Genomic DNA, 17,871 nt, shown 5'->3' on the forward strand with positions numbered 1-17,871 from the left:
CACTCACCACGCGTGGCTCTTCCCACTTCCATTTAACTTGGTTAAAACTAAATACATTTTTAAAGACTGAGTGCCTCAGTCAGAGCGGCCACGTTTTAGTTGTTCGTTAGCCACACGTGGCTAGTGGCTGTCACGTGGGACAACGCAGACACAGAATGCCTGTCATCGTGTCAATGCCACCTCCCTGCCTGGGCCGTGTGGGGTTCCTTGCAGCTGTGTGGCAGCCTGCCTGGGGGAGGAAAGTGTAGCCGGTGGGTGGCCCCCCCTGAGCCCCTTCCTTCCCCTCCACCTGCTCACCTCCTCTCCACCCCATCGCCTTGCATCTCATTCCCTCCTCCTGCTCCCCCTCTGCCGCCATCCCCTCCCCTCAGCCCAGAATGCAAGTTGAGCTCAGGGTGGCTGCTTACAGAGATTACCGGGAGCCGGGACCTCCGGCCCTGGGATGTGCTGCAGGCCGCAGCGAGGGCCTCCGTTTGCATCCTGGCTGGGACAGGACACTGTCTCTTTCTCAGCAGTGAGCAAGGAGTTACCTGTTGGGACTGCCCATGAGTCCTCTTGCGTTTTTCTGCACTGGGAGGGAAGCAAGATAGGGGATCTGAGGCCGTTTTACTCGTCGAGACTGATGCGCAGAGAGGTTGAGGCTTGCCTGCGGTCCCGGCCAGTCACGAGGGCTCAGACTAGGACCTAGCATGGCGCCGGTCTGTCCCAGGACCTGGGTCTCTGCCCCTGCCCCTCACCCAGCCCTTCTGTCCCCGCAGTGCTGGAGACCTCGGGGGACGTGGCGCTGTACGCGGGCCTCGTGGTGTCCATCTTCGTCGTCGTGGGCGTCGTCATGGTGGTGGGGGTGGTGGTTTACCGCCGCAACTGCCGGGACTTTGACACGGACATCACCGACTCGTCGGCTGCCCTCACTGGCGGCTTCCACCCCGTCAACTTCAAGACTGCGAGGCCCAGTAAGGACCTGGGAGTACCCGGGGTGGCAGATGCAGGCAGGGTACCCAGAGGGGCACGGCAGCCAGCCACACCGGCCAGACTGGAGTGGGGCCTCCCCCACTGGACTTTTGGGTGGGATTTTGCAACAGAAGGGCCCCTGGCGGGAGCAGAGGATGGGACCGGGCCAGCGAGGCACAGCTGGGTCTGACTGTAGCCCCAACCCCTGCAGACAATCCACAGCTCCTGCACCCATCCGTGCCTCCGGACCTCACGGCCAGTGCCGGCATCTACCGCGGGCCCGTGTATGCCCTGCAGGACTCCGCCGACAAGATCCCCATGACCAACTCGCCCCTGCTGGACCCCCTGCCCAGTCTCAAGATCAAGGTCTACAACTCCAGCACCACCGGCTCGGGGCCAGGCCTGCCAGATGCGGCTGACCTGCTGGGGGTCCTGCCGCCCGGCACGTATTCCGGCGACTACACCCGGGATGCCCACTTACTGCACCTGCGCAGTGCCAGCCTCGGCTCCCAGCAGCTCCTGGGCCTGCCCCGAGACCCGGGGAGCAGCGTCAGCGGCACTTTTGGCTGCCTGGGTGGGAGGCTCAGCATCCCGGGCACAGGTGGGCTCCTCCTGCCCCGCTCGCCTGTCAGCCCGGCCTCTGCATGTCCCCTCTGGGCATCCCCAGCCCCTCCCCCCTCTCCCCCCAGCAGAAGATAGGGCTTCCCTGATCCCATTTCACAAATGGGGAACATGCGGTCCAGGGGAAAGAAGGGACTATAACATAGAAGACTTGGGGTCCAGGCGTTTCTGTCTCATGAAAGCAGGGGAACCTTGGACCAGCCCCTCTCTAAACCTTATCTGTTAAGTGGGAGGGAATATGTCTTTGTAATCCAACAGGCCTACAGAGCACTACTGAGAAGGTAGAGCCATCAGCTGATAGTTTCCCAGTGTCACACTGATCTGGGGCTGGAGCTGGCCCTGGGGCCTTTGAACTTTGGCACTTTGCCCCATCTCTATACCCCACCGCAGTGCGAGAGGCCCCTGTGTTAGCGGATACAACCACAGCGGTCAGTGGCCTGGGCTCCCCCTTGTACCTAGTCCCCGAGCTTCTGTCCCCCAACCTTGCTGGTGACCACCTGGAGTTCAGGAGATGCCTTTCTCCCCCTGCCCCAAGCTAGGAGCCAACCAACCACCACCCCCCCCCCCGCCCCGTTCTAGGCTCCTAGATTCCCTCCAGCCCCTCCCTGCTGACCTCCTTCTGCCCCTAGGGGTCAGCCTGCTGGTACCCAATGGAGCCATCCCCCAGGGCAAGTTCTACGAGATGTACCTCCTTATCAACAAGGCAGAAAACACCCTGTGAGTGGACAGACCTCAGTCTGGCATGGGCTGCCCCCCTTCTCTTCCTCTCCCTGCTGCCTGGCCACCTTGGGTTCAAATATCACCATCTGAGCCAGATCCTAAAGTAGCCCTCCAAGCAAAGCATTGACAGATCTTATTACGTCCACATTTAAAATGTGCAGCGCCGACACAGCGAATCATAAAACTGAAAGGCGATTGACAAAGTAGCTACAATACGACAAGATGCTTATCCTTACTATGTAAAGAGGCTTTAGAGACCAATAAAAAAAGTAAATATTTCACTACAAGAATGGGCAAAGGATACGAACAAGTGATTCACACATACTCTCTGATGCAAGCACATATACACACACACACACACACACACACACACACACAGTGGCCAATAGATTATGAAAAAATGGCCAGCCTACTTTGTAGTCCGAGAAATAGAAATTCAAACAGCCATGAGACACTAGGAGTTTTTTGTTTCTCGAATTTGCAAAGATTTTTTTCAAACGGCCTGACCTCCATATTGACAAGAGTGTGGGACCTCGGCCCTCCCATGACACGCAGGAGGGAGCACGGGCTGGTACCAGCTTCCCAGAGGGCAGTTTAGCAACGCTTAACCAAAAGCATCCCAAGCGTGCAGAACCTTTGAAAATACAAGCAAAGACATAGCTGAGAACGCTGCAGTGGAATAGCAGAAATCTGAACACACTCTCAAGGCCTAGGCTGTCTTTCTGCCTCTCCTTAACCCCTCACCTCCGGGGGCCCAGGGGTGGAGACCTGCCTCTGTCACCCAAGAGCCGGGGTAGAAGTGGCAGTCCCACACCGGTCCCTTGCTGAGCTTCAGGCCTGCCCTCACTGCCTCCCCCCTGCCCTCTGCCCTGTCCCCAGCCCGCTTTCAGAAGGGACCCAGACGGTATTGAGCCCCTCGGTGACCTGTGGGCCCACGGGCCTCCTGCTGTGCCGCCCCGTCATCCTCACGGTACCCCACTGTGCTGAAGTCCGTGCCGGCGACTGGATCTTCCAGCTCAAGACCCAGGCCCACCAGGGCCACTGGGAGGTGAGGAGCCAAGGCTGGCGGGGGGGGGGGGGGGGGGGCAGGGAAAGCGGGGCAGATCTACTATCTGAACCTGCCCTGGGAGGCCTCAGAAGCTGAAAGAAAGCCCCTCTTCTCCCAGCCCAACCCGGGTGGATCTCTCCATGGCGTTGACTGTGACCTCTTTGCCTCCCCGTGTAGGAGGTGGTGACCCTGGACGAGGAAACCCTGAACACGCCCTGCTACTGCCAGCTGGAGGCCAGGTCCTGCCACATCCTGTTGGACCAGCTGGGCACCTACGTGTTCACGGGTGAGTCCTATTCCCGCTCGGCAGTCAAGCGTCTCCAGCTGGCCATCTTCGCCCCTGCCCTCTGCACCTCCCTGGAGTATAGCCTCAGGGTCTACTGCCTAGAGGACACGCCCGTAGCACTGAAGGTAAGGCCAGGCCGTCGGTAGCACACAGCCCTGGCACACGGTGGCTGTATCACCCCCTCCCCCCAGCTGACCGGCTGTGCGGTACCTTCCAGTGCCCCCGCCTCCCAGAATCGTGGTACTTTCCAGGCACCCCTCTACCGCCATCAACCTCATTAATCACTCATTGCTCAAACATTGAAATGGCATCAGACCCGCGAGATACAGTTTTGCCCTCACCAAACTGCAGGCTAGAGGCAGGGGAAATGACAGGGGACCTCGCTGATGGAGGGCTAGGCGAGCACCAGCCTGGGAGGGAGAGGATCTGAGAAGGCTTCACGGCACATTAACCTTAGACCTGTGCTCCAAAAGCCAAGGAAGGGTGCCCGGAAGAGAAGGGTGAAGGCCATCCCAGTGGGCGCGGCCGCGGACGCAAAGGCGGGTGTGTTGTCCCATGTGACCGAAGCACGCAGGGGCTGTTTCTAAGACCTCGAGCTCATCCTGACACTGGAAGAGCATAGCCCCTTGGCCTTGTGTTGACCTTCTCCTGCCGCCCACCTCTCTGCGAAGCCTCCGGGGCCTTTCCTGTAGCTCCAGACCTCCCTTGACCCAGGTCTAGGGTCCCCTCTAGCTCCTGTCTCCCACTCTCACATGACTTGTCCCCAGCTCCAAGTCGAGGACTGATGCAACATGGGTGAAAAGTCCTCATGGGAGAGTGAGTGTCTTCTGCTGGGCCAGGCTGGCCTGAAACTGCAGAAGGCCCACAAGGGATCGGGGGTTGCGAGGAGAGGCTCTCGCGGCCTGGATCTCTGAGTACTGGGGCGCTGGCCAGTGTCCAGCTTTGATCAGAGAATGGGGGGGACGGCAGGAGGAAAGCCACCACATTTGAGCTTGATGGCATCACTTATTTATTCAGTCCCCGTCTGTCCGTCCGTCCATCCATCCATCCATCCATCCATCCATCCAGCTTGCTGCCCATCTATCTGTATACTCATTCACTCAGCAGTCCATCTGTCTGTGCAGCCAAAGCCAACCATCCCTTCGTCTTTCCTTCCGTCTGTCCTTCTGTTTGTATATCCGTTTGCATATCCATCTACACATCCATCGTCTGTCTGTATCTATCTACCCAACTATTTATCCATCCATTCATCCACCTACCTGTCCAGTCATCTATAAATCCAGTTATCTATCCATCTGTCCCATTATCTGTCCATTCCCTCGTCTATTCACACGGTGTGTCTTCTCCGAGCACTTACCAAATGCCCAGCCCTGTGCTCAGATGGTGGCCTGCCCTCAGTCTTACAGCCTGGCTCCTACTGCCCGCCTGTGTCCCCACACCCCGAGCTTGCAGCAGGAAAGACCCCAACTGGCCAAGTATGACGGGCTCCCCCTTCCCGTTGCCTCCTGCCCACAGGAGGTGCTGGAACTGGAGCGGACCCTGGGTGGCTACCTAGTGGAAGAGCCAAAACCCCTGCTGTTTAAAGACAGTTACCACAATCTGCGCCTGTCTCTGCACGACATCCCCCATGCCCACTGGAGAAGCAAGCTGCTGGCCAAGTACCAGGTGAGGGCTGGGCCACAGGAGGTGGCGAATGACGCCGGGGCAAGGGGAACATTCGGTCTGCCCGCGGAAGATCGGTTCCCCGCCCCGGGGCCTTGGCCTTCATGTCTCCTTCCTCTAGCCTTGCCCCTGCCTCCCCGAGTCTCTGTCTCCCTCCCACCCCACTCTCCATGCCCCTAGTCGTCCCTAGGCACGTCGTCACGTTCGATGCCACCGACAGCCACGTTCCCCCCCCCCACCCCGTCACACTCCCACACACAGATGTCTACAGACATCATCTTCAAAGAGGCCTTGCCATCTCTAAGAGTGCTCATGCCTGGCCGACCATCCGGAGTCGTCTCGGATGGTCACTCCCCTGTGCCTACACCCACCTGAGCAACCCCATGGACTCTGCAGGGCCTCCAGCCCCAGACGTACATGCGCGTGTGTGCATACACATACACACATGCGCGCACGCATCCAGACTTGTGCCGCCTTCCCCAGACGCTCCCTTTCTCGGCTGAAGGGCCCCTGACCAGCTCTTCTTCCTCTTCCTCTCTGGACGGAGAGGCCTGCCCTGCCCCCTGGTGTGTGGGGGGGGGGGTCCCATGGCTCCCTGAGGTTGGCCCCCTGACCGGCCTCTGCCTCCATTCCCTGAGGGTAGGGCAGGGCAGGGCAGGCTGGCCTCACCTTGACCCTGACGCCCCTCCCCCAGGAGATCCCCTTCTATCACATTTGGAGTGGCAACCAGAAGGCCCTGCACTGCACCTTCACCCTGGAGAGGCACAGCCTGGCCTCCACAGAGCTCTCCTGCAAGATCTGTGTGCGGCAGGTGGAAGGAGAGGGCCAGATCTGCCAGCTGCACACCACGCTGGCAGAGGTGAGGCGGGAGGACAGACACCCCGTGGGGCCGGGGGAGGCAGCGTTCAGACCCGCGTGCATGGGGATGCTGCCTTCCGTAGATATGTCCCCGTCAGCTCCCAGGTCTGAGCTGGGACTCCGTCACTTTCTGCACACTTATTGAGTGGCTGGTCCTGTGCTTGGCCGGTACCAGGCAACAGATGAGATGACTAAGTCAGAAGGTAGGTCTTAGGGAGGAAGAGACCATTGACCTTGTGTCAGGTCAGTGCTTAGCCCAAGCCTATGGCTCTCCTCCACTATACATCCACATTGAGGTTTACAAAACCCAGGCCACCCAGGCCAGCAGCGCGAGAAGTTTCTTGGGCAATGTAAAAAGCGCCGATCAGAGGCCTAGACCCAGCTCTCTACCGAACTTGGCACGTGACCATGGGCAAGTCACTTCCCCGTTCTGGACTTCATTCCCACGTGTGTAAACGTGCGTCCATGTGGAGTAGACTGTGGCTGAGGCTCCTTATGGCTTTGGAATCACGAGCCTGCACCCGCATCAGCCTGGGACAGTGCATTCGCCTGGTCCACCGCAAGGACCGTTGGGCACGCAGCCCTGGCCCTTGGAAGCCGACCTTCTGGGGGAGGAGGTTTTTGAGCAGCTGACCTGCCCAGAGCGTGGGGAGGAACCTCCACAAGCTCACAGTCCCCGTGCAGGAAGGTCGGAGGGGCGGATGCTAGTGCTGTGCATGGGGGAGCCCCCTGCCCCTCTCACCTTGCCCCCTGCCCTTCTAGACACCTGCTGGCTCCCTGGACGCCTTCTGCTCTGCCCCTGGCAGCACGGTCACCACCCAGCTGGGACCCTACGCCTTCAAGATTCCACTGTCCATCCGCCAGAAGATATGCAACAGCCTGGATGCCCCCAACTCGCGGGGCAATGACTGGCGGCTATTGGCGCAGAAGCTCTCCATGGACCGGTGGGTGTTGGGCCAGGCCGGCCCCACCCCAACCTCCCTTTGTCCCCCAAGGGGCAGGTGGGGCAGGCAGCCCGACAGTCCAGGCTCAGATCCTTCCATTTGCGGTAGATCAGGAGCTGAGGCTTGGGTGTGCTCAGTCTGAGAAGCCCGTTTTTGGGGAGTGCCATACTGAGCGTGCTGGCCCGTGAGGATCAGGTGAGGCCAGGACACCAGGGGTCATCACCATCTGCACCCCCGGGCCCAGGACGGAACAGGTGTTCTGGAAATGTTTGCTGAGTGACGGTGTATTTTGGTGTCGAAGCCCTTCTGGAGAATCTAAAATGCTGCATAAATATAATGGCAATAGTAATTATTAGAATTACATTATACTTACTGAGAAACCATTTAATAAACCTGCATTGAGCAGATGCCACGTAGAAGACACCTGACTAGAAATGGATGGGCTTTACAGAGAGTCTAAGGCTCTGTTCCTGCTCTCGGGGTAGTGTGTGGGGCAAAACCAAGCAGGGAACAGATGCGGGAGGAGGAAAGATTGGAATGCTAGGTTTGGACAGTCTCTCCTGGGGCCAGTGTCTTTCAACGGGTAATAATAACAATGATGATGGATGATGATGAGCAAGACAGTTTCCATCTTAGGGATGAGGAAACCAAGGCTCAGAAAGGAGCAGTGGCTTTCCCAGGGCCACACAGCCCCCAAGCAGAGGGGCTAGGGTTCCGACCCAGGGTCGGGGGACCTCAGAGCCTTCCCACTTCCTGGTGCTCTGTCCACTTCCAAGCCCCCGGGAGGTGCTGAGTGTTGGGGGAGCCCAGTGACCCTCTCCTTCCCTCCGCCAGGTACCTGAACTACTTTGCCACCAAAGCGAGCCCCACGGGTGTAATCCTGGACCTCTGGGAAGCTCTGCAGCAGGATGACGGGGACCTCAACAGCCTGGCGAGTGCCTTGGAGGAGATGGGCAAGAGTGAGATGCTGGTGGCCATGGCCACTGACGGGGACTGCTGAGCCGCCCCGGACCGTGGACTGGGAGGGCTGGCAGGAGGCGGGCACAGAGGAGGCAGCCTCATGTGAGGCAGTGCGGCCCCTGCTGCCCCCCAGCTCACAGCCAGAGGCGCCCCCTCCTCCTCCTCCCCTTGCCCCATTCCCAGACCACGACCAGCCTTAGAAAATCCATGTACTCTGTTGTCAGGAAGCCCCAGTGTTCCTTCTCCACCCCTTGCTGTCCCCCCTGCCCTTGGATCTCCGTGGAGGAACCGAGACGAGGCCTCTGGAGGCAGCGAGGGGAGCCAGGAGGTGGCCCTCCCTCCCTCCTCCCACCCCCACCAGCCACCTCCGCCCCAGGAGCTCTGGGTGACATTTGTCTTAGATGCGTTCTTCGGTTTCTTCCTCCGTTACTGGTTTCTCCCTCCCGCCTAAGTCCTCTTCTCCTTTCACACCGTTTTCCTCTTTGAAGAGTCAAGTACAATTCAGACGAACTGCTTTCTGTCGTCCAAAGCAAAAAGGAAAAGGAAAGGAAGAAAGAAAGCTTCAGACCCCTAGTCAGGCTCAAAGAAGAAAAAAGAGAAACACCAAAACCACAAGGGAAAAGAAAAACCCAGTTTCTTAGGAAACGCAAATGATTTATTATCCAGATATTTGGATGAGTCCTTTTTAAGAAAAAAAAAAAAAAAAGAAAATGAAAAACAACACAAAAAAATAGAAAACTCTTTTCTTGAGTGTGGATGAGTGTGGGCTTGCTCATGGTTCTGGCCAGGAGTGAGCGTGTGTGCGTGTGTGGGGGTGTGTGTGTGTGTGTGAGAGAGAGAGAGAGAGAGAGAGAGAGAGAGAGAGAGATTATCAGGGAGAGAGAGAACAGGGAACACCTTGCTGCTAATGGTTCTGTCTTAGGCTAAATTCCTACAAGGCCTCAGTTTCCCCAGGTGTACAGGGTCAAACGGGGTTTTAGCCATGGTACCATGTTTCCCTCTAAAATTCTGAGCAGATGCTGAATCTTTAAAGGCAAGGAGCCCTGAGATCTGGAGTGGGCTGGGGTCCTCCCTCCCGCATCCCCAGGCAGATGCCCCACAGGCTCCCTGGGCTCCTGGAGAATCCAGATTAAGAAGCCCAGGGATGGGAACTGGGCAGACCAGGCCAGCTGTGAGCCAGGGACAATGTTTCCAGTGCCCCGGTCTGGTGGCTCCTGGAAAAGGGGGTGGGGCCCAGAAGTGGGGCTCTAGCAGAGAAAGAAGTGGGCGGGGAGAGTCTCCCATGGGCACTTCCCTCCTTCACCCCAGGGTGGGAGCAGCCAGGTCACCCCCCTACCTAGCAGCCCCCACACCAGGTGGGCTGGCGCAAATTGACATTCCGCTAATGCCCAGGAATCCGGGAACTGGTCTCCCCCAGCCTCAGTTTCTCCGTCTATAAAGCAGGAGGGCTGGATAAGCGGGCCTCTGACGGCAGAAGCCTGAGCTTCTGGGCCTCAGCGTGGCTTTACGGAATGTGTGAGCAGTCAGCCCTGCGGGCCGGGAGGCTGGGAGGTGGGCGGGCTGGCTGTGCTCTACGTGCACGCCCCAGTGAAGGAGGACCTGGGGAGGGCTGTTTTCCCAGCTCTGACCTCCACCGGCAGCTCCCTTAGCCCTGTTCTCACCCTCCCACTGCAGTCTGGGAGGTCTGAACAGGCGGGACTGCCAGAGTGGAGGGGGCTGGTACCTCCTCACCAGCCTGCTCCGGGATGCTCCAAGGGCCCAGCAGGATCCCTTTTGGGCTGGCTGATCATGGCCGGGACCAGGACGGCTGGCACAGAGGCCTCCTCGCAGGCCTCTCCCTGGCACCCGGGGCAAAGCAAGAAGTTCTGGGCACTGACCCCAGGGCTCGCCCTAGCTGGTCCATGACCAGCCTGGGCGCATCCTGGCCCTTGAAAGTCTGGTCTCTAGGGAGGAGAACAGGTTTGGGGGCTCCAGTCCTAGCCGGCAACCTCAGCCTACCCTTCCCTACCATGGACTCAGGCTCATGGGGGTTCTCGCCCCCTGCCGGTGACCCGGGGAGGGGGGGGTAGGTTGGCCACGGACAGAGGCTTGCTCGGTTTGAGAGAGGATCTCTCCTATCAGCGCTGCTGAAGGAGCCGGGCCTGCACTCAGGGCTTGGCAACAACGGCTCTCTGCCCCAGGGCCTGTGTGGTGTTGCCTCGCAGGCCTCGAGGCTTCCCTGCCAAAGGTGCCCATCCGCTGTGGGCTCAGCATCCCTGATGAGTCCTGGCCTGAGCTGTGCAGGCAGGGGTGACAGCATGGCCCGGAGAGAGCAGCCTGACCAGTGCCATGAGAGGCTTTACCCGGACCCTTCCCATCAGTCTCTGCTCACAGGCAGCCTGGAGTCCAAAGACCAGCACCCCAGCTCCAGCTGTGCCAGTAAACTGCTGTGTGACCTTGGGCATAGGACTGCCTTCTCTGGGCCTCACTTCCTATTTACACCTGCGGCTGCTGTCTGACTGCCCTTGGGTGCTGACACACACGGTCATTCTGGGTTTCTCGTGGGAGGGAACCAGGCCGTGTTCTGCCGGGCCCCTCCTCCCTGCCCCGCTCGCTCAGCAGCCACGACGGGAGCTCTTGGTGGATGAGGCCAAGCCAGCCGCACACGTGCCATTTCTCATCTGATTTCCAGAAATTGTGCACCAGGGCCTGGAGCACAGAACCGATTGGCTGGGGCCTCCTGGGAGGGTTCAAATTGTCCAGCTTTATAAGAAACGCCGAGAAAGGGTTTGCTGCCTCCATCAATCAAACCTCTGCTGAGGCTGCTGTGGCTGCGTCCCTACGCTGCCCGCCTTAGGGTAGGATCAAGATTTCTCCTCTGAGTCAGGCCTGAGAGGCAGCCCCACGTGGCCTGTGTACCGCCAAGAGTGGCAGATCAGGGGCCACCGCAGGCTTGCAGGGCCCTCCCGTGGGCGTTTACGTCTCTCATCTCCGGGGTGTGTGCTTGCGTGTGTGCGTGCCCCGCGCGCGTGTGCTTTTATCTGCAGGCACATCAGGGTACCCCTCCGGGAACGTGTCCCCACCCGGGTGCGAGCATGTGCCCTCTCCGAGTCCACAGGGTCAGTTGGTGTATCTTCTACGTGCCTCTCCCTCTGCTTTCTCTCGCAGTGACCCGGGCTCCAGAGCTCCGGGCCAGGGGTCCTCCTGAGGGTGTGGGGGACCCCATCTCCTGGACGATCCAGGACCCTCTGGTCCTTTCCCCAGCAACCAGGCAGCTGAGCTAGGTCCCTTAGTAGGCCCTCTGAGGGAAGGTGACCAGGAGTTCGGCTGCAGGGAGCAGATCTCCTGGGGGCAAAGGGCTGGACCCCCTGCCTGGGCTGTGGACATGCGTTATGTGTCCCAGGGATGTAGGGCTGCAGGGATGGCCCAATCCCACCACTGTTCAGTCTGTAAACTTCGATCTGTAAATAACGTTTAGCATTCCTATTGTAACAAAATTAATTTTTACAAAATAAATTATATTTCCTAGTCTAATTAAAAAAAAAACAAAAAACCCTGGTTGTCTTCTGTTGTCTTCTTGACTGTCTTTCTATCAGCAGTTGGAACGACCTTCCTGCTTTCCTCACAATTCCACGGGTTTGGGATGGGGCGGTCGCTGTCAGAGCTCTCTGAGCTCCTGGAAACGATCAACATCAACTGCTTCATTTTGCAGAAGGGAAAACTGGCCCAGAGAGAGGTTAAGGATTTCTCCGGGGTCGCACAGCAAGTTAGAGCCCGTGCTGGATGCCAATCCCTGCTCCCCAGTCAGCACTCTCCATGCATAAGCACCCAAGGAGCGTGTTCAGGGGTCAGTCCGTTGAGCCTGCTGTGGGCTAGGTGATTGGTGGAGATACCCGTCTGAGGCAGAGAGGTCAGTTTAGAGTACTCACCTGGAACATAATCATGCACGTAGAAAGGGATTGATGGGTGGGCTGCGATCGCGTGACTTTGGACCCAGGGCTGCTATGCGTGGCTGGGCAGGTTACACACTGAACAAGAGTACCATGCCTAAAGGCGGGGATGGGGCCATTCCCACAGAGGGTACACTTGCGTTTATTGCGGGATGTTTCCAGCAGGTGGCAGTAGAGGGTCTTGTTCTAATAAAATCAACCTCTTGGTGTTGTTAATTTTCCCATAGGTGGAAGTATTTCGAAGGGGCGTTTTTTCCCCCCACTTTGCAGGAAGGTGCTGAATGACCGGCAGGGGCCCTGTGAGTTGGTCCTCAGGCCTCCCTGTGTGCGTTGAGTCTAGTCCCAGCATTTTCCAGCTTGCAGTGCCTGCTTCGCGGGGGATTCTGTGATCTCTGAAGTGTGGGGGTGAGAGTACCCTCTGGTCTCAGAGTAGAAACATAGTGTTCATCAGCGCAAGAGGGACTCTGAGAAGTCCTATGAGAACAAGCCGGTCTCTTCATGTTCATGTAGTGCGTCCCCGGTGTATCTGGCCTTTTTAACCTTTCCACGCCCCGAAGTATACGTATATGGTACGCACAGGCCCTGCCAGCTCTGACTCTCAGGAACCTGTGGCAGGTGTCATTTTGCCGTCCCCCCAGGGGTAGGGAGCACCTGTGGGCAAGTCCCTTCGGAGCTCATGGCCTAGTGGGGCCGGCAGGACAGTCAAGGCACACACCCCCGCCACTCAGATCGTCGTCATTCCCTGGGGACCCAGGAACATCCGCATCGTCTGGGGCGGGTGTGTAGGAAGGGGGGTATCGCCTGAGGTGAGGCAGCGGCGCAGGGAGGAGGTGGGCAGAGTCAGGTGAGGGACAGTTATTTCATGCAAGTAGCCCCCACCAGCGGGCAGATTGTCTGGGGTCCCTTAGGAGTCAGGGGTACCCATTTAAACCACTCCCCCTCTGCCCACTACCTAAGTGGGAGGGCCTCTCCTTGCCACCTGCCTCTTGTCGGGTGACAAGAGTTCTGGCCTGGGGAGCAGGGACCTGGGTTCTAGTTCTGATGCTGTGTGGGTCCCCGTCCCTCCCGAGGCCTCAGTTTCCTTACCCATGAAATGTGGGCCTTAGACCCGCTGGTCTGTGAGTTCCTTCTGGCTGGTGTAGTTCCGTAATTTGGGTGTCCTGGTTCCAGGCGGGCTGGGACAACCCCACCCGTGGTCCCTCCTCTGTCACAGTCCCGGGGGTGCATGAGGAAAAACCAGAAGCCGGCAGAAGATGGGCTGGTTCTGACCCTGTAACCGACTGGCTGCCCCATGAGGTGTCCTAGAGCAGGGCTGTGAGGTGACGAAGCTGGCCACCAGCTGCCCCCCTCCTCCACGAGGCGCCATGAGAAAACAAGTCCAACCCCAGCCTAGGGCTTGAGATCGTGCATAGGGAGACCTCAACTAGTTCCATTTAGCAAACTGGCCAAAACCCCTGCCCGTTTCAAGAGGTGACACATGTTTATGGCTAAAAACATTTTTTAAGGAACAAAAGAATAGGTAAGAAGCAGATGCCTCTCACTCAGGTATCACCTCCTCCCCCCCGCTCCCTCCTTGTCCCCAGTACCCACCCCCCCACCCCCCCACCCCCCCCACCCGCCACCGCCAACCCCGAGAGATAATTGGTTTATTTTTTATATATCCTCTCAGGAAGATCTATGCAAATACAAACACACACGTCTGCACGTAAATATTTAAATATAATGGATCTGAGCCAAGAGTCTCAACCCCTTGAGGTATAAACATGAAATAGTTTTATTTTTCCAATAACTGCTTGGAAATTCGTTTTGCTGACACTGTGTTTCCCACAGGATAACAGGCCCCCTTAATGACGTCCCCATGGAGGTCCCTAACTTTTCCCTCCCTTGCTGTCATCAAGACGGTCTCGGTCTCGTTCTGGTTGCTAAGGCTCAACCCATCCATCTCGGATCTCCAGCCTCCTGTTTAACTAAAGCCTTTGGCGCGCCTGCGTAGGCCTCTGGTGGCTGCGGCTGCCTGTTCTCCATGCTGTTCCCTTCGCAGCCTCGGCCCAGGGGCACCTGCCTCCCTCCAGACCACTCCACGGGAGAAGCTGCCGTGAAACCCGGCACTCTGAGCTGGGCACAGGCATCTCACACCAAGAGCCCAGGCTTCTTAGCACTTGGCCCTGGAGAACTGAGTGACTGTCTTCAACAGAAGTCTGTTTCTCTCACAATCCCTGTCCTGGATTCAGCATTCTAGGGACAGGAGGCACCGGAGATTTGGAGCTTCCCCAGTCCTAACTTTTCCAAACACAAACTGTCGGGGCAGGGACTGGGGTTCCACGGTCATCCAGCACACCGTGTCTGTCGGTCAGTCCTGGGCACGAGGGCCAGGCCTCACACACTGCCCTCAGAGCCTGTGGCCTAATGGAGAGACAGAGAAACCGGTGGACAAGGGGGCCACGGAAGCCCAGAGAGGCTGCTGACTCAGCCTGGGAGTCAAGAAAGGCTTTCTGGAACAGTGATATTTTAGAACACTGGGGTTGGTTTCCCTGAGCCATAGTTTCTCAGTTATGTATTTTAGGGGAGATGCTTTTAGGCAAAAGTCTGCAGCAACTTTCTTTTATGAAATGTCTTGCTAAGAGAAGATACGGATGCCCCTTCAGCAGGTAATGGGCCAGATGTCAAGGCCGCTGTCAGCCGCAGGTGCTGAAATAGTCTCAGGGCCCGATCTGGGTGTGTGGGGGGTGGGGTGGGGGGAGTGTGAGGTGGTGACCTCTCAGAGACCCCGACCCAGGAGATGGGGGTAATCCCCGGGAGGGGGCACCCGTGAGTCTGTGCTCCTCCAGCAGCCATGAGGGCCCGACCCAGCCCCGGCCTCACTGCAGGTAGCTTGAATCTACCCATCACAGCTCCTCAGCCTGGGGAGCTTCCCCAAGAGAGGGTCCGGGATTCCTGGAAATTCAGTCAATGTCTATGGATCTAATCCATAGATGGGCACAGCACAGGGGATACCGGGCGTTAAGTCATGCCTAGACTTGGCCCTCTAGCAGCTCACCGCAGAATAAAAAGTGAGTTTCCATAGTACACAAGGACCGGGAAGCAGCCAGCTGGGAGTGGTTCCAACGCGGCACGAACACGAAGCAGGGATGGGGTCATTCCGGCTGCCTGCCTTGTGGTGGTGTCTAGGCTGGTGGGGGGATAGGGGTGGAGGGCTGGGTGCAAGGAACCATCAGGTAGCAGGGACCGTGTGATCAGAGGTATGGAGGTGAGAAAGCTCGTAGCGGAGAGACTGAAGGATCAGGTTGGGATCTGGGAAGGTCAGAGGGGCCATCCTGACCCAGCTGCCAGGGGCCACCCACTCCAGGTTCACGCAGATCTGTTCCTCAACATTGGAGTCGAGGGCTTGGTCTAGAAGCCTGGCTCAAAAACAAATGCCTCCAGGATCCAGGCTGCGCATGACATGAATAGAGAAGCAGCCATATTAATACTTTTGCCCCCTTGGCCGGTTCTTGAGACACAAGGCCGTCTTAGCTCGCTTGCTTCCTCCTTTTGTTGGGAGCATGGATCTCCATCAAACGGCCTCTCACATGTGGCCTCAGCGTGCTAGGGAGCGATAGGGAGACGTGGAGACTGTAGCTAAGTGGAGACCATACAGCCCAGTGGAGAGGAAGGCCCTCACCACTGGCTCTAAGTTGTGGTTCCAAATAAGACCCCCCCAGTCTAGGATCTGCTGGGCACCAGTGGGCTGTAGAAAGGTGATGAAGCAGGGGAGGGTCAGGCTCAGAACTGCTCTGGTTCAGGGCTTTGCTGGCTGGGACGGTCCGGAGCCCCCGGCCCTCTGTGCAGACTGCCAAGAGGCCTTTGCCTGCGTGCCTCTTGGCGGGGATTGCGTCAGAGGGACAGTGGCGCCTGCCTCGGTGCCCCTCCGCATCCCTTCACGGGATGGTGGCCGTGGCTGGTCCTCTTCCCAAGGGCTTCCCCACCGCCTGATGAAAACCGAGACAGGGCTTAGCTGCCAGGCCCCGGGGCCCCAGCAATTCCCCTACCACCAGGTCCCCAGGGACAGATAGATGCCCAGTACTCAGATCAGTAAATACTGTGATTACCCAAGGGGGTTACAGTGGGCAGAGGCTGTCGCTATGAACTGCAAAGGTTCACTGGAATCAGTTTCACTGACTTTTATTTTTTTAATGTTTTTTTTTTTTATTTTTTTTTTATTTTTGGGACAGAGAGAGACAGAGCATGAACGGGGGAGGGGCAGAGAGAGAGGGAGACACAGAATCGGAAACAGGCTCCAGGCTCCAGGCTCCAGGCTCCGAGCCATCAGCCCAGAGCCTGACACGGGGCTCGAACTCACGGACCGCGAGATCGTGACCTGGCTGAAGTCAGATGCTTAACCGACTGCGCCACCCAGGCTCCCCTTCACTGACTTTTAGAAGAGTGGAGGTCGGGGGCGGTGGAGGGGGGGGGGTTGTCCTTGGCCACCGTCTACTTCCATTTCACCTGATGCCAGAATTCCCTCCACAATAGCCCAGACACAGGCTTGTCCAGACTCCACTTGACGACTTCCAGAGATGCTGAACACACTACTTACTAAAAGAATAGTGATAAATGTTATTGATTGGGTGCTTACTTATTTTCACTGTAAGGGCTAATTAACAAAAACATTTTTTAATGTTAGTTTTTGAGAGAGAGAGAGAGAAAGTGGGGGAGGTGCAGAGAGAGGGAGACAGAATCGGAAGCAGGCTCCAGGCTCCGAGCTGTCAGCACAGAGCCCGACGCGGGGCTCGAACTCACGGACCGTGAGATCATGACCTGAGCCGAAGTCGGACGCTCGACCGACTGAGCCACCCAGGCGCCCCTGTAGGGGCTAATTTTACCCTCAGCTAGTTTTACCATCACTAGGAGGACGTCTAAGTGTTACACTCCCTGCCAGCTTCTCAAAGATTTGGACACAGCTCTCACGCTCCACCCTGAAGCCATTCTCCCTCCATCCAAACACTGCCAGGTCCTCACGTGACGTGGGTCGGCCTCCACATGCTCTTTTGCTCTCCCTCCGGCTCCTGGTGGCCTGTCCCCCTTCCTTCGACTCCTGCGGGGGCGTTACGATGGGCCAACCTCACAGGGTCGGGGAGGCATAGAGCCGCTGGCAACTGGGAGGTGCTGAGCACAGGGCTTGGTCTGACGCTCTCCTGGCTCCGGATCCCATCCCCTCCCTAGGACGGAGGACAGCAACGGCCCTGTGGTAACTGGAGAGAGGAAAACAGAAGCCGATGGGGCACATTTGGTGTGGAGAAATGAGGATGTGCCTCCCTGGCGACTTCTGTGTTCTTCATCGGGTGGGAGGCGGGAGGCAAGGCCATCTCGGGGCGGGGTGCGTTCAGGGGTCTGAAGCCAGCGAAGGAGGAAGGTGGCAACAGTTCTGACGGAGAGCAGGAGCTGAGATGTGCCACGGGACCGCTGGCATCCCGGAGGCCCATCGCAGGTTGGTAAGCACGACCTCGGAGTGGAACCCTTGCCTGCTGCGCACTTTCTCCAGCAAGGCTCATCCGCTCAGATGTAGGTGGCTGCATCCCGGGTTGGCCATCGGTACCACCAGGAGAGGACGGGCGTGGGAGTGCCGGGCATTGCTGAGACTCTATTGCAATTATGGACCAGGGGCTCCAAGCCGACTCGGGGTGGAGGGAAAGATGCCCGAGGCATGGAGGGGAGACGGAGGGGGTCAAGGGCTGGCATCTCCAGGAATCTCCAGCAATCGCCCCCAAAGGGAGCCGTTGGACGCAGAAGGGGAGGTAGAGTGGAGGGGTTGAACTGGTGACGCGAGAGCAGAGAATTAAGGCTCGGCAGTTATGGATGAGTCCCTGTCTCCCAGGATCCACGTGCCCCGCTGGCGGGCCCAGCAAAAACCCC

At 58.1% G+C, this 17,871-nt stretch overlaps 1 protein-coding gene across 2 annotated transcripts in view; it reads left to right on the forward strand.

Moving 5' to 3' along the window:
• UNC5B (unc-5 netrin receptor B) overlaps positions 1-11,574 on the forward strand; it is an 81,856-nt gene extending 70,282 nt beyond the window's left edge. For both annotated transcript variants that reach the window (XM_086679913.1, XM_086679914.1), the window contains 9 exons: positions 759-953; positions 1,163-1,552; positions 2,202-2,289; positions 3,172-3,340; positions 3,518-3,751; positions 5,142-5,291; positions 5,983-6,147; positions 6,909-7,090; positions 7,925-11,574. In XM_086679913.1, the coding sequence (XP_086536039.1) occupies positions 759-953; positions 1,163-1,552; positions 2,202-2,289; positions 3,172-3,340; positions 3,518-3,751; positions 5,142-5,291; positions 5,983-6,147; positions 6,909-7,090; positions 7,925-8,090 (1,739 nt within the window). In that variant the 3' untranslated portion in view covers positions 8,091-11,574. The remainder of the gene's footprint in view (positions 1-758; positions 954-1,162; positions 1,553-2,201; positions 2,290-3,171; positions 3,341-3,517; positions 3,752-5,141; positions 5,292-5,982; positions 6,148-6,908; positions 7,091-7,924) is intronic.
• The last annotated feature ends 6,297 nt before the right edge of the window (positions 11,575-17,871 follow it).

Source organism: Puma concolor, chromosome D2, assembly GCF_028749965.1.
Source record: "Puma concolor isolate L17-30 chromosome D2, mPumCon1.1.hap2, whole genome shotgun sequence".
Classification (NCBI taxonomy): Eukaryota; Metazoa; Chordata; class Mammalia; order Carnivora; family Felidae; genus Puma; species Puma concolor.